This window comes from Molossus molossus, unplaced genomic scaffold (genome assembly GCF_014108415.1).
Source record: "Molossus molossus isolate mMolMol1 unplaced genomic scaffold, mMolMol1.p scaffold_m16_p_10, whole genome shotgun sequence".
NCBI lineage: Eukaryota > Metazoa > Chordata > Mammalia > Chiroptera > Molossidae > Molossus > Molossus molossus.
In genome coordinates, this window is record NW_023425345.1 from 54,563,587 (window position 1) to 54,586,536 (window position 22,950).

Consider the following 22,950-nt stretch of genomic DNA (forward strand, 5'->3'; position numbering starts at 1 on the left):
GACGCTAAAGTTTACCAAATGAACACATGTTGAGGAACATAAGTTTCCCATTAAAAGCAAGATGTTACTAAACAGATACAGGCTAGCTTTACTGCCAGGTGATATGTTTTGGATTCCTTTATGTATTTATTTGTTTGTTTGTTTGTTTGTTTGAAGAAACATTGTTAATCATACAAGTACATTAGCTTTTGGTAATACACAGAGTTTATATATATGTTTGTGTGTGTGTGTGTGTGTGTATACACACACACATATATACATATATATATATAGCTAAATTTTAGTTAGGGCTTTAATATTTTGCTGTCACATTGCTGGTCAGGTGAGTCATATCTTTTACCTTGGTGAGACAGTAATATGGGCAAAGATGAAAGCTAAAGCAACAGATAGTCATTAAATATTATAATTTAGTTCTATAATGTGCTAATCAAAATATTTCTAATTTTAAATGCAAATTATATGAGAATCAGCATGCACAGTGTTTAAGAACACAGACTGATTCATGCATGTAATTGTAGGTAATTTATTTAACCTCAAATTTCTCCATAAAATCATGATAATAATACCCGCTTTATATGGGTACTATATAGCAATCTGTTGTATTGTCTTTCATATAATAAGTATATAAAATTCTACACTACTGATTTAAATATGATCAAATAGTTAAATTTGTGCTGTTTCCCATGTTCAAGATGAAATTATATCATTGAAATTTAAATTGTCTTAATGTACTTTTATAAGTACTTAAAGTTATTTTAATGTAGTTAATCTCTTTCATGTGTGACGTGACTCGGCCCCCAATCTATAATAAAATATATAATTACAAATTAAACTATATGCACATGTGCACAAGAAAGCCAGGACTGGCACCCAGATTCTCTAACTCATGTGTTAAGTCCTTTACTACTTATGTAGTAGAATTAAAGAACTGGAAGGTCGAGGCATTCACAGAGATTTTTGTCATCTAATTTTTTTAAATTGGCCCCTTCTATATAATTTATTGTTCAGTGGTAGGCACTGGGGAGCTATTTAAAACAAACAAAATATCGAAGTGAATGGAAGTCCTACAACTACAAAAATAAGAAACCACATCGAGACTAGTATGAGGGGCAGAGGCATGGATGGGCTGATCCCACACCCACCTGTGGCAGATAAAAATCAAGAGGACACCTTGGCTATGAAGGTCCTCCCTGGGGAGCAAGGGGTCCTCGTCTCACACCAGGCTCCCAGCGTAGGGTTCCAGTGCCAGGAAGAGAAGTCCACATAACTTCTGACTGTAAAAACCAGTGGGAACTGAGGCTGAGGGAGGCTGAGGCTTCTGGAGCCCCAGGCAGCTCCTCTTAAAGAGCCCACACACAGACTTACTTGGACTCACTCCTTCTGGGCTCCAGTGTTGGGGAGGCAGCTTGAAAGGCACCAGAGACATATGGGGAAGAACCGAGTTGTTTGGCATTGGAGCAAGAGCTGAAGGGGGAGCTTTCTCCTGGACAGATTTATGGGAGGCCATTGTTTCTTTGATGAGCCCTTCCTTGGGGCAGCAGACTGTCAACCACCATATCTGGGACTCCACTAACCTGGCTCACACTCTTTGCCCTGCCTGGTAATTCCCTGAGGCCCTGCCCCACCCAACTTTTGGCCCACCCAACTTTTTGGCCCATCCAAGCTGTTTCCAATGACTTTACCATAGGATTGACCTATCTTGGATCCTGCTTCAGAGTTTTCTAAAATCTCTCAGACAAGCAGCATCTGGTCTCAGGGAGCCCCACATCCCTCATTAAGTTTCTCAGGCCTGGCACTAGAAGCAACCAGCCTTGGTTCACAACTTGGCTTTTCCTGGGCACCTCCAAGCTCAGCACAAGAAGCAGCCGTCTGCAGATCACTTTGTAGCTTATGCCAGTTGGCCCCGGGTAGAACACAGGCAGTGGCTGACCTTGCCCCAGAGCCAGCACACCCAGTGGACAGCTTCAGACCTCATCAAAGCACCACCACCCAACCACCTCCACAAGTGACACACTCAGTGAGTAGACTCCGTGTGTACCAGAGCCCTGCTAAAGTAAGTCTTGCTCTGTGTTTTGGGCCCCTACACAGCTGATCCTCCAAGGGAGTCAGAGGCCAGTGGTCAGTACACACAGCCAGTCCTTACAGCTAATCAGCCTGAATAAATCCCTCCCATTGACGTGCCAACAGTAATCAAGACTCAATGACAACAGAAGGGTGTATAGTCCACACTAGAGGTGCACCTTGAGGGCCCAGGTGGAGTGACCACTGGGCCCTACAGGACACCTACAACTATAGGCCACCCTACAAAGCCTAGGAGACATAACAACTCTACCTAATACATAGAAACAAACATAGGGAAGCAGCCAAAATGAGGAAACAAAGAAATATGTCCCAAATGAAAGAACAGAACAAAATTCCATGAAAACAACTAAACAGAATAGAGATAAGCAATCAATCAAATGCAGAGGTTAAAACACTAGTTATAAGAATGCTAAAGGAACTTAGTGAAATCTTCATGGAACCTAGTGAGAACTTCCAGGAACTTAAGAAGAACTCCAAGGAACTTCCTGAGAACATCAACAACATAAAAAGGAACCAGTCAGAAATGAAGGATGCACTAACTGAAATAAAGAATACTTTACAGGGAATCAATACTAGAGTAGGTAAATCCAAGAGGCAAACCATTGATTTGGAATATAAGGAAGCAAAAAACAAATCAGAACATGAAAAAGAAAAAATCCAAAAAAATGAGGATAGTATAAGGAGCCCCTGAGACAACTTCAAGCATACTGATATTCACGTCATGGAGGTTCCAGAAGAAGAGAGAGCTCAAGAAATTGAAAACCTATTTGAAAAAATAATGACAGAAAACTTCCCTAACTTGGTGAAGAAAACAAACATTCAAGTCCAGGAAGTACAGAGAGTCTCAAATAAGATGAACCCAAAGAGGTCCACACTATCATCAAAATGCAAAAGATTAAAGACAAAGAGAGAATCTTAAAAGCAGTTTGTTACCTACAAAGGAGCTCCCATAAGACTGTCAGCTGAGCCCGACTGGTGTGGCTCAGTGGTTGAACATTGACCCATGCACCAAGAGGTCCCCAGTTCAATTCCTAGTCAAGGTACATGCCCAGGTTGTGGGCCAAACCCCCAGTGGGGGGCATGCAGGAGGCAGCCAGTCTATGTTCTCTCTCATCAATGTTTTTTTCCCTCTCCCTTCCTCTCTCTCTAAAAATAAAGAAAAATAAATAAAATAAAATGAAGTATATTCTTTGAATTCCCAGTTGGGGGCATGCAGGAGGCAGCCAATCGATGTCTCTCATCAATGTTTCTATCTCTATCTCTCTCTCTCTTTACCTCTCCTTCCTCCCTCTCTCTAAAAATCAATAAAGAAAAGAAAGAAAAAAGAAAACCCTGTTAGAATCTTTGCAGGCCACAAAGGAATTGTAAGAGATATTCAAAGTGATGAAAAGCAATGACCTTACAACCAAGATCACTCTATCCTGCAAAGCTATCATTTAGAATAGATGGCCATATAAAGAATTTCCCAGACAAGAAAAAGCTACAGGAGTTCATCACCACCAAACCAGTATTACGTATATGAAATATTGAAGGACCTTCTTGAAGGAGAACAACAACAAAAATATGAACAATAAAATGGCAATAAATACATATCTATCAACAGTTGAATCTACAAACAAAATGAGCAAGCAGAACAGAAAGGGACTCATAGACACAGAAAACTTTTTGTTGCTTGACAAATGGGAGGGAGCTTGGGGGACGGGTGAAAAAGATGAAGGAATTAAGAAGTACAAATTGTTTGTTAGACTGATGAACCTCAAAGGGAAGGGGGGAGTGTGGGCGGGATGAGATAAACCAAATAACTTCTATGCATATATGCATAACCGATGAACACAGACAAGTGTGAGGAAGGCAGGAGGGGTGTGGTATTGGGGAGGAGCAGGTCAGTGGGGGACATCTGTAATACATTCAACAATAAAGATAAGTTAAATTAAAAAATGAGAAAAATTGGACTAGATGATCTGGATAGTTCTTTATACTATTCTATAAGTATAAATAGAGCTAATTACAATCAAATTGTATTGTATTAGTTCCTTGTGTGGGACTTAAGCATACAGGTCACACTCTGCTTAGTTTCTCACTGAGCTAACTTTAAATGTTCCTCTGAAGCATTGTACTATGATAATTTTGTTCTTCCTGTTGCTAATAGTCAATTGTGCCAGGAAAATTTGACTCAGTCTCAAGAATTAATCCATGTAAATGCTGTGTGGTTCCTTCTCTCTCATTCTTTCAGTATCAACAAGGCCTTATCATACTTTATTTGGCAAGCTTAAGAAAGCATCCATTTCCCTGTAGAGCTACAGCTTGATTTGACTATTTCTAAACTGTTCTTTCTACTTTTTATATGGTTATTTCCTTGGGAAACTCTTTGACATAAGTATTTTGCTTAATTTTCTCTCATAAAATACCAAACCAGTTTTTAAATTGGTGTTCTTTGCATAAAGCAGATGAAAATAGGAATTTAACCAAAATTTTAATTTCTCAAATAATTTATAAACTTGAGAGATAGATGAGGGAATGAGAAAAGGGAGGCATATTTTTACATTTAGGATTTTTTGTTTTTTTCATTCTTCACTGAAATCAAATGGATAGAATGGCTTTAGCTATATTAATAATGTTTACTTAAGTTGAATAATGGACACCTGGGGTTTGTTTCATTATTATTCTTAAACCAAACATAAATGTTTACATACATGCATATACATCCTTTGGTGTGTAGATTTTACAGATATGAAACCAAATTTTAAGCCTAGAGAAAATAGGGAGAAAAGGAAACAAGAAAATAAAAAGTTGTTTAATTTTACCTTTATTATTTATTTCTTCTAGACTTTAAGATCTGTGCAGTTAAGAAAGTTTGTCTTTTCATTGACTGATACATTCCCAGTATCTAGGACAGTACTTGAAGTATGGAGACGACAGATAAATATTTGTTGAATTACTCTCTCCATTTAAGTAGATTGTTTTGCAGGAAGGTGGTCTAATTAGGTTATACATGATTTGTATTCTGTGCTAATTGGCTTAGCTTCGGTTGAAGGAAAAGAGATATTACTTAACAATAAAAATAAATTGTATTAGACTGAGTCTAGCTGATTCAGTTTATTTGAAAACCTAAGGTTTTAGTGACAGTTTGGCCTTGTCCTTTGGTGTAGTTTGAGATATGCTTTTCACCTTATTTTCATCTTGTGGATGTTTGTGTAGTCACAAATAGAAGTGAATGAATCATTGCAAATTCAAATTGTTGGTGGGATGTCTATATTTGCCCTGAGATAAGACTTTTTAAATATTGTCTACTTAGGAGATGTAACAGTATACAATAATGATAAAATGGAAGATTTCTTCGGAAAACTATGACCTAAAGGAGGGAGAAAGGTAGTATAATGAATGAAAAAGGGTTTCTCATAGGGCTATAAAGCACTATTTCTCTTCCCCAGAATATAAACAGATACTTGTCCTACCCCATTTTGAAACCAGAGGAATACTTTAAAACTAGATAAAATGACCTTTGACCATTTGGAAAGTAAACTTTTCTAGTTCATTTATAAATTATAGTTAATTTAAAGATTTAAAGTATATGTGACCATTTTGGTAAAAGCCAGTCTGACACATATGTTCAAACACAGTCTGAGTTTTTTCTAGCATCAGATTTATTTTTCTAATATTTTCAGAAATCATTTTTAAGTGACTCATTATTAGTTAGAAATTGTTTTGATATACTGTGAAAAGAAATTTAACCAGATATTATGCCTAATTAACTATAGACTTTCTAGGGGTGAAAAGGCATGCTGTTTGTGACATTGAAGCATGCTTTTTGTCAGGAATCTAAGCTGATTATTGACAAGAAGCACTTTTAGATTTTCTGGAGTAAAGAGGAACCATCAATTTTAGATATATAAGTTGTTTATCCATTAGAAAATTGCTTGGCTCTTATAATTTCTATTTTAGGTACATTGTATTTATGCATTCAAGTTTTAAATATTTAAAAGGTTTTTTAAATTTCCAAAGTGTTAAAAGTACAAGTCAGATTCTATTTATGCTCTATTTTTTTGAAGCTTTGTTGTGTTTCTTCATATTATTTTATTTACTTTGGCTTACATACTGATGCATTTCTAGAAACTCCTTAAAAAATGTACTTGTTAAAAGGAATAATAACAGTGGGAGAAGACTTTGAATTAACAAGACCTTAAACAAAAACAGAATATAAATTGTATTTTACCAGCCATTGAAACCAAGTTGATATAGAATCTTGACTCTTAATGTTCTGTCTTTTTTTAATAGATAAGACAAAACCCATGGCTTCTGTAACTAATGCCAGTACTTCTAGTACACAAGCAGCTCCTGTAGCTGTTACAACACCTACTGTTTCATCTGGTCAGGCAACACCTACATCACCTGTAAAAAAGGTAAGCCAAAATTGTGTGCTAAAATTATATATCTTCTCTGTAAGTACTATTTGGACTAAAGCATTATGACAGTTTTACGTTTTTATAGTTATTTCCAAAAATATTTACAAGGTTTCAGTTGAAACTTTGAGAAACACAGATTTGTTTTATTTTTTTTATCTCTATTAAGTAAAGGTGCATTTTGGTCATTTCACATGAGCATTAAGTTAAGCACAAAAAGTACTACCACTAGTCAATGAGAAAACTACGATCTAGATTTTCTAACTCAATACAAAGCACCAAGCATGCAAATATGGCATATCATTAAGAGCATGATCTTTGATGACAAACCAGAGATTAGCTCCTGACCCCACCTGTTGTAAGTTTATGTGTTAAGTGAGTTACTGTCTTCTTTATCTGTCAAAAAGAAGAAGAAGAGAAAGAAGAAAAAACAATATACAAAGAATGTAAATTAACATTGTAAGCTGTGGTTGAAAGAGCCTAGCTGGTGACTAAAGCTCCTAAAATGTTAGTTTCATTTCTTCTTCCTCTTCTTTATCTGTTCTCCATTTGTTCTCTGTCCTTCTTGCTTCCTTTTCTCCACCAAACAGTGCTTTTTAGCTAGTGTATTAATCTTTTTAAAGGCTTTATTTTTCCCTGCTACTCCAGAACCTATACTTCTTTAAATCCAAAGTAAATATTAAGAGCTCTATGTTGTTGTTTTTACCTACTTATCTCTTTTTAAAGGCTTCTTTTCTATCAGCCCTTATCTTTATTTAAAAATGTTTTTTATTGATTTTTTTACAGAGACAGGAAGGGAGAGAGAGATGGAAACATTGATCAGCTGCCTCCTGCATACCCCTACTGGGGATGGAGCCCAAAACCGGGGCAAGTGCCCTGACCAAGAATCGAACTGGGACCTCCCAGTGCATGGGACAATGCTCAATCCACTGAGCCACACTGGCCGGGCAGCCTTACTTATATTTGAGGTGCATGCTCATGTCCCTTTCTGTATGTATACACACACAAACACACACGCGTGCATGAATTTACGCACACACTTTTTTCCTTTGTTTTGCAGAAGCATTTAAGAATTGGTTTCGCCCTGGCCAGTTTGGCTCAGCGATTAGAGCATTGGCCTGCGGTCCAGAGAGACCTGGGTTCAGTTCCCACTAAGGGCACGTACCTCTGTTGCAGTTTGTCCCCAGCCCTGGTTGGGTCGTGCGGGTGCCAGCCACTCATTGTGTCCCTTTCATGTCGATGTTTCTCTCTCTCTCTTCCTCTCTCTCCCTCCCACTATATCTGAATAAAAAATGGAAAGTTGTCCTCTGGTGAGGATAAAAAAGAAAAGAATTGGTTTCAATCTATAACACTTGGCCTCTAAATACTTGAGTATATATCTCATAGGCACAAAGTCATTATCATTCATCCTCACATTAAAATTATTATACTTGGGACATTTAATTTTGATATATTATTTATGTTCACTAATGTACAGACTATACTCAAGATTTTCCCAATCTCCCTCTTAGTTTAGTAATGTCTTTCTGTTTGCTCTTTCAAATCAAAGGTACTTGGGGATTGTACATTTTATGTAACTGTCATATCTCTGCCTTTGGATTTCTTATTTTGTTGCTTGTCTGATATTACTTGATTTGCATAGGTTTGAGGACTGGTGTTAAATCCCTATAGTGTTTTTATCACATTGTCAGTCTTGCTAATCTTTGGACTTGGCTCCAAATGGTCAAAATGTGAATCTTTTAAATCATAAAGTAGAGAATTTTTTAAAAATCTATACTATTAGTAATAATCCTCTTCTAAAACTTTTCCTAAAGAAATCAATGATGTGAATTCTTAGGGGTAGAAATGTATGGATTTCACTGGTACAGTTTGAGTATCAGGAAACTATATGAATGAGTAGTAGTCTCAACCTTCCATAGTCTAGAACTGAGGGCTTCTTGAATTCAGCTAGATCCCATGTTCATATGATTATATGTGTTTTAAAATGGAATTCTCCAGAAGTAGCCTGTATGCAGAATTTTTAAGATGGTTATCATACCATACATAACTGGTGTCACTACAAGCTACTTTAACTAAAGTTTTACTTAATCCTAGAACCTCTGTATACTTCTTCAATGAATACTAAAGTATAGCTCTTTTGGTTTATTATCTGTTGCAACATAAATTACCAAAAGTTACCAAAAGCTCCATCTCCTTGGAATAGTTGGCCAATAAACTGGCTGTCATTCTTTTGAGTATTTAGCTAAGCCATGTCTTTATTACCACAGTCAAATAATTACAATAGACTTCTTGTGATCAATTATGTTTTTCTCAAGCATAGCCCCAGATTTATGGCAATTTACTTCTTGATTTATGCCTACTACCCTAATTGAAAGCAAACACTTAATAACTCGGTTAGATTGGTAAGCTCTTAACCTGTTTGCATATAAAATTCTTATTTAGAATTATTTCTGATTTTGTAGTTAAATTTATCTAATGATAACTATTTGATTCTATAACTTGCATATTTAGAAATGCCAATTCTCAATTTCAAGCATCATAACCTAATTTGAAAATTATATTGTTTTTAGTCTTTGTTTTTTAAGGCTTTATAACCAAATTTTATTCAAAGCAATACATTCATAGTGTACCCAAAAAAAATTTAAGTGTTATTTTAATGGATGGAACAATCTTTTTATCATTATTGTATGATTTTTTAAAGCCTCATACTGTGTTCAATACTACTTTATGTACTTCGATTTAACATTATAGTTTTCTTAGTTTGTTTCAAGATTTTTCTGTAATTTAGAGACCTAAGAGATACAATTTTTTCTACATTAGTAGTTAATTTGTAAATGCATCTTTAAACATTTTGCAATCAAGAGTTCTATTTTTAGATTCCCAATCAGTACTCTGTTTCTAATATTTAGACAAAGTTATCTTAAGTTCTCTAGTTTCTTCCATCAGTCCATAAATGATAAAGGAGCCCTCATGCAGCACTTAAGGCAAGGAATAGATCACAAACCAGGAAGCTCTAAAAGAGTATTAAATATAATTTATATTCTATAATAAGTAGGAGTAACTACTGAGAAACATGGATGTATTTACTTTATTTATTTACCTAATTATTTTATTTATTTATTTTTTATCACCCGAGGACATTTTTTCAGTTTTTTTGTTCAGATAGAGTGGGAGGGAGAGAGAGGAAGAGAGAGAGAGGAACATCGACATGAAAGAGACACATCGAGTGGTTGCCACCTGCACGACCCAGCCAGGGCCGGGGACAAACCGCAACCGAGGCACATGCCCCTAAGCGGGAACTGAACCTGGGCCTCTCTGGACCACAGGCCGACACTATAACCGCTGAGCCAGACCAGCCAGGGCAGGATGTATTTACTTTAGATGATCTTCCCTTAAAGTCTCAACTTCTTCAGCTAAAAATAAATAATTATTTCATTAGCAATGAGATCAGGCCTATGATTTGTGGAAATGTTAGTTACAAAACCATTAGTTTGATTTTATGATTTAAAAGTTTAACAACAAATTTACATAGCTCTATAGTCAAAATAAATATTGTAGGGATTTCTGAAAAAGATTACCTACTCTGTTGTATGCACATAGTTTTCAGTAAGTGTAAACTATTTTTTCTTTACTGAGTGGTAAAAATTAGAATTTTCTTGGTATTAAATGTTTTAGTTAATTGAATCTAATTATTAAGCATAATTTAGTAAAAGACTACTATGTGCTGTAGGTATATGAGGTATGCCAGTAGAAGTGTACAAATGTTGTCTTGGCTGGTTAGAGCTTTGGCCCATGGACTGAGTGTCTCCATTTTGATTCCTGGTCAAGAGCACATACCTGGGTTGTAGGTTCGATCCCCAGCCCTGATCAGGTTGTGCGGGAGGCAACCAATCGATGTGTCTCTCTCACATTGGTATCTCTCTCTCTCTCTCTCCCTCCCTCCCTCCTTCCCTGTTGAATGGAATGGGGATTTAATAAATTTCACTACTAAAAACGCAGTGAGTCTCATCACAGCCAATATCCTCATATGATCTAGTTGTGAAATGAATGCTTATAATGCTTCAGTTTAAACCTGAAGTTTGATACCATACTTTATGTTTGTATAATCCTCAATAAGATTATCTACAATATTAGCAACCATTCAAAGAACAAACCATTGATTAAAATCACAATGATTTAAGGGTCATTCAGGTAATACAGAGCATCAAACTAAATGGTTAAATATATGAACTATAACTATTAAGTTGTTTTTTCTAAAGATAAAGAGAAATTTAGGAATGGTCAATAATGACTGAACTACAAAGTAACAAATTGGAGAGTAAGCTGAATGCAATTAATATTTAGCTTGAGGAAGTAGAAAATACACTACTCCCTCTCCAAGGAGAGGAAACTGGAAAGAAGATGGGGAGATCTGAGAACGGACTCTTAGAGTACTTATTTTGCAGGGCTATGATAAAGAAGCTTGCTGATTACGAGAAAACAAAAAGACCAGAAAAGGAGGAAGATCAGAAGAGTAGGAAAGTCAAAATAGTGTCCGTGTCCTATTATAAAAGCCAAAATAAGAATTTCAGGGAGTGGATATAGCTGAGTATTTCAGAGACGTTCACTTATACATAAAATAAAATTGAAAGGTGCTTTTGAATACATACACCGGAACTTAAATGCAAGTTCTGTTAGGCAGAATGGAAGTATATCAGTCACTGCAGTGCAACAAATGTTTATTTCCAAATAGATAATACTGCCTCGTTTTTCTCAACTAGTAATAGTAGTTGGGTGGTTGTAAGAATTAAATGAGATAAGTCATGTGAAGCATTTAGCTTAGGGCCTGACATCAATAAATATTTGTTAAATGTCAGTTTCTATTACAACATTCAGTAAATGTTATCTGCTCTCTGACCATTTTATCATGAAGAAATAACATTTGTTTCTATATGGGGGAGATTATAGGGCAGGGATTGGTAACCATGGTCTATGAGGCAAAGTTCACTAATGTTTTTGTATAGACTACAAGTTAGAACGGTTTTTAAATTTTTTAATGGTTGTGGGGGAAGAAATCAAAAGAAGAATATTTTGTGACGTAAATTCAGATTTCATTGTTTCTGCATAAAGTTTTGTTGGAACACAGCCACACTTATGTATCACCTATAGCTGCATTTGTGCTACAACAGAGACTGTGGTCTCAAAGCCTAAAACTTATAATTTGGCCCTTTCCAGAAAAGAGTTTGCCACCTTCTTCTAGAGTACTCTGACTTGAATCTCAGAAATCAGTAACCAGTCACATCAGTGCCTGTCATGTAGCATCAAATACTACAGAGGTTCCTGAGCTTTTTCAATTGATGGAGCTCCCAGGGTTTTACTAATTTATTTTTTCACAGTGTCATTTGACCAAATTTACTAAGTACTTAAGGCAAATAAGTTAATAATGACAGTTTGTCCTGTATCCAACAGATGTTACTGTGCTTTCAGAGCACCCCTCTGATTTTGTTTTGGCACCCTAGAATGCCTCAGTGCACACATTGTGGAATGTTGTGTGTCATGTGTCTATTTTCAACCCTATCTATATGAATTAACAGTACCAGAGGTATCTCATAACAGGTTTGTCTATGAAGTGGCCCTGAGACATCATGGGAGCTTTAACAAGCTCTGTTAAACTGCTAATTATAGCAAACTTTAGCAATAAATATGAAAGAAAGGGTTTTGTTTTTTTTAAATATCCATATTGTATACTTGTAGCAACTAGTTAGTTACTATATTCACTAATCTATATTTCACTGTGATTGAACATTTGAATTATGTAAGTGAAGTTGATGATGTGAACTAGTTATAGATAACAAATATTTCATTTTTAGGGCTGTTGCAAGGAAAGCCCTGGAAATGAAATAAATATTTGTCCCCGTCCCCCCCCAAAATGTTTTTAGTTAAAATGTTTAATGTTTAGTGGAAAAATAAAATAAGGTTATGATATTAAAAATATTACTGAAAAAATATAACTAGAAAATATGCCACTTATTACCTTTTTATTGATTATTCTAGATTTAAATTTTTGTAGCCCAAATATATAGGTGGATAAAAACAGAAGTCAAGTGCAGCAGTTTGTTCACTTATATTCTATAATGTTATCTGTTCTATATGCCTTTAACTGCTTTAGAAGTTTCTCTGTTATATTCTTTCATATTTTTTCATGCTGCAAGTGGAACTTATTTCCAGTGATCTTTAAAGATTGGATTATTGCCCAGTTATTGGGTTTTAAATTTATTATAAAATTATTTTATAAAAGAAAAAAGTGTATTTTGTTCATAACTTCATTTTCTGTTTTCCTGTTTTCAATCTTTATCTCTTTACCTGTCTTATTTTAATTGGCTTTAGTATGATTTCATTGCTCCTATCATGCCTGTGGTGGAATCAGTAAATCCCGCATCATGGAGGCAGGGCTTGCGCAAAACTGGCATTGTTCTTGTGCCCAGTAAGGGTGAAAAATCTATGGTGAGGCATTTCTATGTGCAAGGATTTATATTAGGTTATAGCATAACAAGTTTAATATGAATATTGGTTCCAAAGATGCATGGTTTTAAGTCCTTATTGGTGTGCTCATTTCTTTGTATTTGCAGCATAATTTTTCTGTGTGGTATAAAGTGTGGAGTGTGTTTTCTTAAATCTAACTTCTGGAAAGGTAGTTCATTCCTTTTTCAGTTTTAGATCTTTACACTTTTGACTAAGACATTAACCTAATTAGTAAAAGTGTTTCTCCTGAAACTATTAACTGTAATTTTAAACATTTTTTTTTCTTAAACTTATCATTTCCAGCTTAAGAACTGATGTGTTGATAATCTTTTTTTTTTTCTTTAAAAACAAAATAAAAACAGTTTCCAACTTCAGCTACAAAAATTTCTTCCAAAGAAGAAGAGAGAAAAGACGAGTCTCCTGCATCTTGGAGGTTAGGACTTCGAAAGACTGGCAGTTATGGTGCACTTGCAGAAATCACAGCGTCTAAAGAGGCTCAGAAAGAAAAAGACACTGCAGGTGTTATGCGTTCAGCTTCAAGTCCCAGGCTTTCCTCCTCTTTGGATAATAAAGAAAAGGTAATCTATTTCATGATCTGGTTTCTATAAAAACACTAATGATACGTTTTTTAGAAATATCAGCTCTCTTGGATTTCCTACCATGTATCATTCGATCTGAATATCAACTTAATTCACCTGGCTTAATTAAATATTAATACAAATGTACCTACCTTAAACAAATATCTATATGGGTTCATTAGATATGATTAGACTGTACTAATTGAAGGAACCCTTTATCTTACTTGAGAATTTACAATAAAATATATCAAGGAGCAAGTTTATTTTACTTATTTATTTATTTATTTATTTATTTATTTATTTGGTAGGTTTTCCAAAGTTTAGGAACACATTTATTCTAGAATGTGAGTATACTCATCAGTTGCATTTATCTGGTATCTGCTTTTCCATCTGGTACATCACAAGCAACTTTGTCTTAATGAGTAGTTTTAATAACTATATTTTGAAAGGCAGTATTACATTGTATCACAAAGAATGTACCACAGTTCATTCAATGTTATTTTGTACAGTTATTTATTTTCTACTGCATTTTTAGTGCTTTGACTTTTTTCCCCCTCTATAGGAGTGTTTCCTTGTATCAGAAATGGAATTTCTTTCATTAAGTAGTTTTAATATTTTTATTTTGTATAAATGTATTGCCCAGTAGTTTCCAACATATATTAATACCAAAATAGTGGGGCTGTATCAGATGCCATTGTCAAAACACTCTCAACCAGACTTGCATATATATAATTTAAATAATTTCATTTTGAATATTATAATGTTATATTTTAAAGAATAGAATATCAAGATAATAAATACCTTATATAACGTTAAGTATTATAAGTGATGGGGAGATAATTTGTGAACCATATTTGATAACTTATTTCTCTGGAATAAATAAGGATATTTTACCTTGTGATGCTATATTACTTTAAGTAATCTGTTACAGAAGTTTTGGGAAAAGTCATTAAAATATGGAGGAATTTTCTTTTTTCATGTAGAATGTTATCTAATTCTAGATAAAGGGGGAAAAAAAGAAAATTAATTTGAATGGGCTTTCTTTAGTACTTACAGTACTTGATTATTGATAGACATCAATTTTAGAGTTTGTCTAGGAACAATGGAAATACTATAAAGTAAACTGATGGCTGTGTAATTATACATTATTGAATAATCTTTTTTAATAAATACCCTTGGCAGCACCTGTAATTATCAGATTTATTTTCACTTATGTTTTTTTTCCCCATTGTATAGGAGAAAGATAGTAAAGGAACAAGGCTTGCATATGTTGCACCTACAATACCAAGACGACTAGCCAGCACATCTGACATTGAAGAAAAAGAAAACAGGTGGATTCATTATGACTTCTTTTATGTCTTTACTATAAAATCTTTATTATCTAGCATAAGAGTTAAAGCATGAGCATTATTGTAATTATATGGGATATGAATTGTGGGATGAGATGGAGGGTATTCCTAATAGAACACCAAGGATTCCTGAGGAAGTTCTGGCTTGGTTTGTTCATGAAATAGCAAAAAAGGCATGTGGTTGGAACAGAGGGAGAGGACAAATGAAGTCACAAACTAGTACATACTCTCTAAATATGTGGAACATATAGAAAAGGAGAAAGAAGTGTGGGAAAATGCCTTCCTTAATTTAGTTTGTTTCTTCCTGTTGTTCTGCACATAGAGTGTGAGAGCTTTTTAATATAGTTGTAATCATGTTATAACCTCCAATTTTGTATCTTGATATTTTTTTTGATCTAGCATCTCATATACAGTCTTAGATGCTAATAGATACTTTCAATAAACATTGTTTTTCATCAGCACATGATGTTCCATAAAGTAGATCTGTTGAGGTTAAAGTAACCATTTCCCCTCTTCAAACTATGAACATTTAAATTGTCTAGTTTTTGTGATCATAAATTATATTTCTGTAAACATCTTAATTTTCCCCCTAAAATAGGATTATACCTTGAGAATAGAATTTTAGAACTGGAATTATTTCCACTTCTTAATAAATACTCCAAAGTGTTTTCCCAAGGGATATTTTTTTAGTTTCTACTTCTACTAATGTTTATCAATATACAGCTTTATTACCCTATTTATAAATTATCTACCAGAATCTGAAGGATATTCTTTTCACAGAGACTCTTCAAGTTTGCGTACAAGTAGTTCCTATACAAGAAGAAAATGGGAAGATGATCTCAAAAGGAATAGCTCAATTAATGAAGGATCAACTTATCATAAAAGGTAGTAATATAATTCTTAAGTAACTTTTATGTATTTTATAAAAATATGAGGCAATTAGTTTGGACCTCCTCAATAATATATAAAAAATATGTGCTTTTTAAAAACTGTATCATTTGTTTAAATAAAACTTAGTTTAAAGACAATATATATTTAAAGATGAGTGAAACTTTGCTCCTACTAATGCCTTCCTGTTATAATACGTTGAGTCCTCATATAATGTCATCAGTAGGTTCTGCTACTCAAAGCAAAATGATTTATGATGAAACCAATTTACCTTAGGTTAATTGACATAAACAAGAGTTAAGTTCCTACGACATCTCATCAGTGTTAATAATGAAATGATATTGAGCAAAATAACATTATTTGAGGACCTATTATATATATATTAAATTTAATACATTGTGGAAGTATCTTTTGGATTGTAGCATATTAAAAAGGAACTCCTTATATAATTGACTGGAGCAGTTGAAATAGATCGTTGTCTTCATTGATCTGGTCATCATTTGGTGACCTGATAAGTTTTCACTTGTCTTAGAACCCAGAGCTATGGAAATGCCTCGGATTTGATACATGATATTACCAACATCATATTGGGGGGGGGGGGGACTATAAATTATTTCATGGCTAAAAGCAACCAAAAAATAGAGTAAAAGACAAACAAGCACAATATAGGCATGGATCACTGCTAAAGATGTGACCCATCACTGACACAATTTTCTTCAAAACTGTCAGTCTTAACTTTCCCCAAGTAAATCCAAACCAAGGTGTTTTTATCAGACCCACCCTGTTCCAGAAAATGTAAAATATCAGGTTAGATCATGTTTGAGTTTTGTTGAGGGAGGTGGGGAGGCAGTAAAATGATACACTACCAAATTAGTGAAGTCATCTAGACTCTAGCAAGTTGTAGGTGCAACTCTTGGTGCTGGAGCTGGTGGTGTATTTAGGAACACGGTTTTTTAGATTTTCCCTAGCCTTGTAAATTTGTATAATGTATAGACATTAACTATAGAACACACATACAAACACATCCTATATAGATATGACTCTTTCCTTTAGTTGCTCCTTTGGTAGAAGACAAGATGATTTGATTAGTTCTAGTGTTCCAAGCACCACATCAACACCAACAGTTACCTCTGCAGCTGGGCTTCAGAAAAGCCTGCTTTCCAGCACAAGCACTACTACAAAGATTACAACGGGTTCTTCCTCAGCAGGCACACAAAGCAGGTGAGTCACAGATACATTTTGTGTTCAGGCCTACTGTGTGCTTATGTATGTGCATGCATTTTTGTTTAGAAGATTGTGGGGCTCTGGATTTTTTCATTTACCTAGTTAAAATTATTTACAAAACAATTGATTTCAAAAAGAGTCTGTGATGCATGTCTGGGGCGGGGATTAGATTCCTGAATTTTGAACTTCTCTTGAATTAGGCTGCTCAAAATACAAATTTCTGTCTTTGATAGCTCTGGTTGAGCTTTTTGGCTCATAGTTGAAAAATGTCTTGCCTTGTGTTTTAAAAAAAAATCCATCCCTGTAGTCACACGTTTTCAGCTGCTAGAAAATGCTTTCATTGTTTAGCTGTTTTCCTTTTCTCTTTTTGTGTTGCTGCTTGTGATGCTATAGTACCTCAAATCGTTTGTGGGCTGAGGATAGTACTGAAAAAGAAAAGGACAGTGTTCCTACGGCAGTGACCATTCCTGTTGCTCCAACTGTTGTAAATGCTGCAGCCTCTACCACAACCCTGACCACAACTACTGCCGGCACTGTCTCCTCTACATCAGAGGTCAGGGAGAGACGCAGGTGTGTAAAGGTCCTACTAGAACTGCTGCTATATCTTGCCCAGTGATGAAAGTTGTTTGTTTTGTTTTGATTTTTCAATCTTGTAAAGTTGGTGACCATCTCTCCAGTAGGTTAATAAATGAAATAACCTGTATCAGCTCAGAGCTATGTAAATTGATATTATTAGCACTCAGGCTTGCTAATCCTCCTCAAACAGAATTGATGTTTTTTGCTTAAAGGCAGTGAGCCAGACAGTTGTTTTCTTACTTAGCCATCTTACTTTTTTTAATGATTGGTTTAATTCAAAATTTTATGATAATCTAAACACACATAGTACACTCGTGGCAAACCAGGTGCAACATTACAAAAACAGGTTTTTTTATTCTTCTCATTGTTTCCCACCATTACTAAGAAATCTGATGGATGTTAAACTGTTTTTGTTATTTTTGAGAATTTCATTTTAAGATTCTCTTGGTGAAAACTTGCTTCTTGTGCATATTTATAAGACAAATAATTTTAACTATAATGAATATATTCACTTAGTCTTAATTCTGATACATAGAAGACACTCATTAATTAAATATTTTAAGGGTCTATGAATTTATTTTGTGTGCTGCTGTCAGTGGTATAGAATCATAGATGTAGAAAGGAAGTTACAGCCTATTATCTTTTGTGATAATCCTTGATTTACAGAAACTGAAACCCATAGATATTAAGTGTCTTTTCCACTATGCATAGTTGTTGTGAGAGCTAAAGTTATGCCCAAGATTACAGAAGAATCAGTCCAGTCTTCTTTCTGCTATATTATTCATAGTCCCTAGCTCTGAATATTGTTTTTCTTCTTGAGAAAGAAGAAAATCTTACGAGCTAAAATATAACCTTTTTTATATTTTATTCTTGGAAAAATTAAATTAGCTCTCGGCCTGTGTGGCTCAGTCAACCCAAGCAACAAGAGTTAGCTGGTTCCATTCCCCATCAGGGTACATGCCCAAGTTGTGGGCTCGTTCCCCAGTTGGCATGCAAGAGGCAGCCAATCAGTGTTCTCTCTCACTGATGTTTCTATCTCTCTCTCCTTCTCCCTTCCTCTCTCCCAAATCAATAAATAAAATAATTTTTTTAAAAAAAAGTGAAAAATTAAATTAGCTATATAACTTATTTTTTTTTACTAAAATATTGTTCTGCCTTACTCCTAAATTTAGAATTCTCAGATTGACTTTATTTCTGACACATAGTGTCCATAAATAGACAGTCTTCTGTAAAATGAGGTATTTGATTTAATAATTTTTAACTTCCAGAATCCTTTTTTTTTTTTTATCCTCACCCGAGGACATTTCTCCATTTTTTATACAGATAGAGTGGGAGGGGGAGAGAGGAAGGGAGAGAGAGAGAGAAACATCGACGTGAAGGGACACATCGAGTGGCTGCCACACACACGACCAACCAGGGCCGGGGACAAACTGCAACCGAAGTATGTGCCCTTAGCGGGAACCGAACCCGGGTCTCTCCGGACCGCAGGCCGACGCTCTAACCGCTGAGCCAAACTGGCCAGGGCCCAGAATCCTTTTGAATTCTAGCTTTTCATGCTTTTAAATTTATTTCAGTGACTATTAAAGTCTAATGAATATCTTCCCAGAATCATATGTTGTTTCAGAACAGATTACAGTTTTTAAATCTCAGATTATTTTATTTTATTTTTTTTTACTAAATACGTTTTTATTGCTTTGTTTTGTTTTTTGGAGAGAGAGGAAGGGATAGGGAGAGAAAGATAGAAATATCAATGTGAGAATCATCGATCAGTTGCCTTCTGCTTGCCCCACAATGGGAATTGAGCCGGCAACCTGGGCATGTGCCCTGACCAGGAATTGAACCAGGTGCATAGGACAATGCTCAATCCACTGAGCCACACTGGTCAGGCTAACCTCAGATTTTTTTTTTTTACATATGGAAAATTGAGTTTCAACTTTTTAGAATTAATCCTAGAAGATATTAAAGATTAAGATATGGTGCTCACTTTGGCAGCACATATACTAAAAAAAGATTGAGAAATATTTGGAGATAATGTAAGGACAGAGCAGATTCTAATAGCCTTAGAAACAAAATGTGCCTATTGACATTTTTCCTGGTCTCTTACAGAAAATTTGTTTGTCTTACCTTGTTTCAGTGATGTTTGCAGTAATATTAATGTTTGTGTTTTGTTTCATGTCAAGTATTTGTTTGCAATTTTGAATATATTGTTGGCCTCTTCTGTTTGTCTTTTAATGAATTTTTTTGAAATGTATATGGTTGGAATTATGCCCCCAAAATATGTATATGATGATTTAAGAATATATTGTGGCTGAAAAAAATTAGGTCAACACATTTGTGCTATTTTAGGTACTATTATATATGTACTTTTGGATATTATGTAAGGTTACCATGTACTCTATTAAATTCCACCATATTTTAGAATTTTCCTGTGTTATTGATCTGATTGGCTGAAGAGTCCTATTTTGGTTAGTTAAGATTTCCAGTGGATTAATTTGGGGCGAGCGATAAAGAGGAGAAGCTAGCTTTAGATAGATGGAGCATGATAGCAAATTCTTTCATGGTTTTAAGTATTTCTAATTCTCCATAGTCTTTTCAAACTGCAAGATAATACCTAACTAATAACTTTGTATTTGTAGCATAGATTCACATGGAACTGTTGCTCTAGTATAACTCCTCTCTTCCACCATTCTCCCTTCACTCAGCCAGCTCCCATTTGCCCATTTATCTTTTCTCTGGAAAGAACAAAGCTTAGTGAGAAACAAGGGTTGGTATTCAGGTTTTTAAAGATGTAAATTGGTTGACTAACCAAAATATAAACTTTTAAATAAATACAAATATTTTGGCCAGCCCTGGCCAGCTGGTTTGGCTCAGCAGTAGAGCATTGGCCCACGGACCAATGAATCAAGGGTTCATTTCCGGCCAAGGGCATGTACCTCAGTTGCGGTTCATCCCTGGCCCTGGTCGGGGTCATGCAGGAGGCAACCAGTCGATGTGTCCCTCTCACATCGATGTTTCTCTCTCTCTCCCTTTCTCTCCCCCTCTCCCCCTCCCACACTGTCTGAAGATAATTAGAAAAATGTATTTGGATGAAGATTTAAAAAAAATTTTTTTTTGGCCAATAAATGCCAGTGGAATAAAATAGACATATTGAACAATTGCATTTATTGGAAAAAAATTTAATTTAAAAATAACAACTTTTGGGTTGCTCAGAAAATTGTAAGCAATATAAGACTACCTAGGGAGTGAACTTACATATCCTATGTAGTTATATGAAAGAGATCCAGGCTGCCCTGGCCAGGTGGTTCAGTTGGTTGGAATGTCAACCTGTATACCAAAAGGTTATGGATTCAATTTCCGGTCAGAGCATATGCCTAGGTTGTGGGTTCAACCCCAGGTCAAGTTGTGTATGGGAGGCAACTGATTGATGTTTCTCTCTAACATCAATGTCTTTCTCCTTCTCTCTCTCTCTCTACCTTTCTCTCTAAATCAATTTTTTTAAATAATAACATATTCTTGGATGAAGATTTTTTTTAAAGTGAGAGATCTAATCTGACAGTATGATATCCTAATGATTAAGGCAGCGATGGAGTTTCACTGGTATATTCTACTCTCTTTTTTATGATCAGCTCTTTGGAATTAAAAATACATAAAATAGCCCTGGCCAGTTTGGCTCAGCGGTTAAAGTGTCGTCGGCCTATGGTCCAGAGAGACCCAGGTTCGGTTTTCGCTAAGGGCGTGTACCTCAGTTGCAGTTTGTCCCCGGCCCTGGTTGGTCGTGCAGGTGGCAGCCACTCGATGTGTCCCTTTCCCCTTTCTCGTCGATGTCTCTCTCTCTCTCTCTCTCTCTCTCTCTCATCTATCTATCTCTATCTCTCTTCCTCTCTCTCCTTCCCACTCTGTCTGAACAAAAAATGGAAAAATGTCCTTGGGTGAGGATTAAAAAAAAAAATACATAAAATATATGAACTATTTTTCTTTTCTACATCTTTTTCTTAGAGGTCTGGTCTATAAAAGCACTCCAAGGATGAAGAAAGGAGCTGAACATCATGTGGAGACTATCAAATATAGAAAATATATTTTTTAGAAGTTGATAAGCTAGATTTTTATTCTAATTTGGGGCAACTGTATGGGAATTTTAAATGAACAGATTTTACAAGTCTTCTAACTATTAATATTTATCCCCTAATCCAATTATATTAAATCAGATATAATAAATAGATTTACTAACTTTCATGGCAACTTGAAACTTCTGAAAAATAATCTTGCCTCCTTGAAAAGAGTATAATGGTCTTTAGTGATTTGCAATGGGGTTAAAAGGGCCAAGTGGCAATACATATTTCCTTATTCTAAATTAAATATGAAAACTTAGCCTAAATAAATAGTAGGAGTTAGAATTCAATAGTTCATGTTCATGCTTACTTTTATAGGAGCTCATGAAATGCTGAAGTGATGTGCAACCATATGGGCTACCATAAACTTTTTGCTTAACCAGATTTGCTGTCACATTTAAGTTTCATCCCCTTTTATTATTTTCTTCTCTTCTAGTAGAAGTACAAAAAGCAATAAATTCCATAGAGCCTGTTGATGGATAATTACGTTTTAAATGAATGGATGAAGAGAATAGCCATTGGACTATATTTTCCAAGCTGATGTCTTATGGAGCACTTTTCCATGTTTAATGGCTATACCACCAAAGGGGGGAAAATATTTCCTATTTAAATGATTTTGGGAAATGCTGCTTTAAACACAGTTAAATCAGTCTTCCCTTAGTACTTCTCAGACCCTCAGATCCTTTAATATGTTGTGATCTTCCTGGAGACAAGTTAGAATGTATAGCATTTTCCAAATTAAAACACCAATGTCAACAAACAACCTCCTCATCATATTTCAGAATTAATGTTTTTAAAACTAATAGATTTATTGGTTATTCTTTTTCTTCTTTTATATTACTTCTCCTAGAAAAATCATCAGCATTGTTATAAAAATAGGAAGTATCTGTTATATCTAAAAAAAACTTAAACTCTAGCCCTGGCCACTGTGGCTCAGTTGGTTGGAGCGTTGTCTCTTACACCGGAAGGGTTGTGGATTGATTTCCAGCAAGGGCACAAAGCTAGGTTGTGGGTTCATCCCCTATTGGGGCACATGTGGAGAGCAGCCAATCAGTGTGTGTTCGTTCTCTCTCTCTCTCTCTCTCTCTCTCTCTCTCTCTCTCTCTTCCCCTCTCCCCCTCTCTGGGATCCTTAAGCATTAAAAATAAATAAATAAAAACTCAAAACTCTAGAGTTGATATATAGACAATGAAAATTATGAGACAGAGCCCTGAATACAAAAAGAAAACTTCTGAAGTAATAC

At 35.1% G+C, this 22,950-nt stretch overlaps 1 protein-coding gene across 6 annotated transcripts in view; it reads left to right on the top strand.

Moving 5' to 3' along the window:
- Nucleotides 1-22,950, top strand: part of PPP1R12A (protein phosphatase 1 regulatory subunit 12A) — a 160,112-nt gene that overhangs the window by 108,443 nt on the left and 28,719 nt on the right. For 2 of the 6 annotated variants that reach the window (XR_004958268.1, XM_036250853.1), the window contains exons 9-14: nt 6,358-6,482; nt 13,346-13,561; nt 14,798-14,892; nt 15,691-15,795; nt 16,852-17,019; nt 17,416-17,592. Coding sequence is in view for 5 of the 6 variants with exons in the window: in XM_036250853.1 (XP_036106746.1) it covers nt 6,358-6,482; nt 13,346-13,561; nt 14,798-14,892; nt 15,691-15,795; nt 16,852-17,019; nt 17,416-17,592 (886 nt within the window). In the remaining variant the exon portion in view is untranslated. The remainder of the gene's footprint in view (nt 1-6,357; nt 6,483-13,345; nt 13,562-14,797; nt 14,893-15,690; nt 15,796-16,851; nt 17,020-17,415; nt 17,593-22,950) is intronic. The other 4 variants (XM_036250854.1, XM_036250856.1, XM_036250855.1 and 1 more) reach the window with 4 other exon arrangements.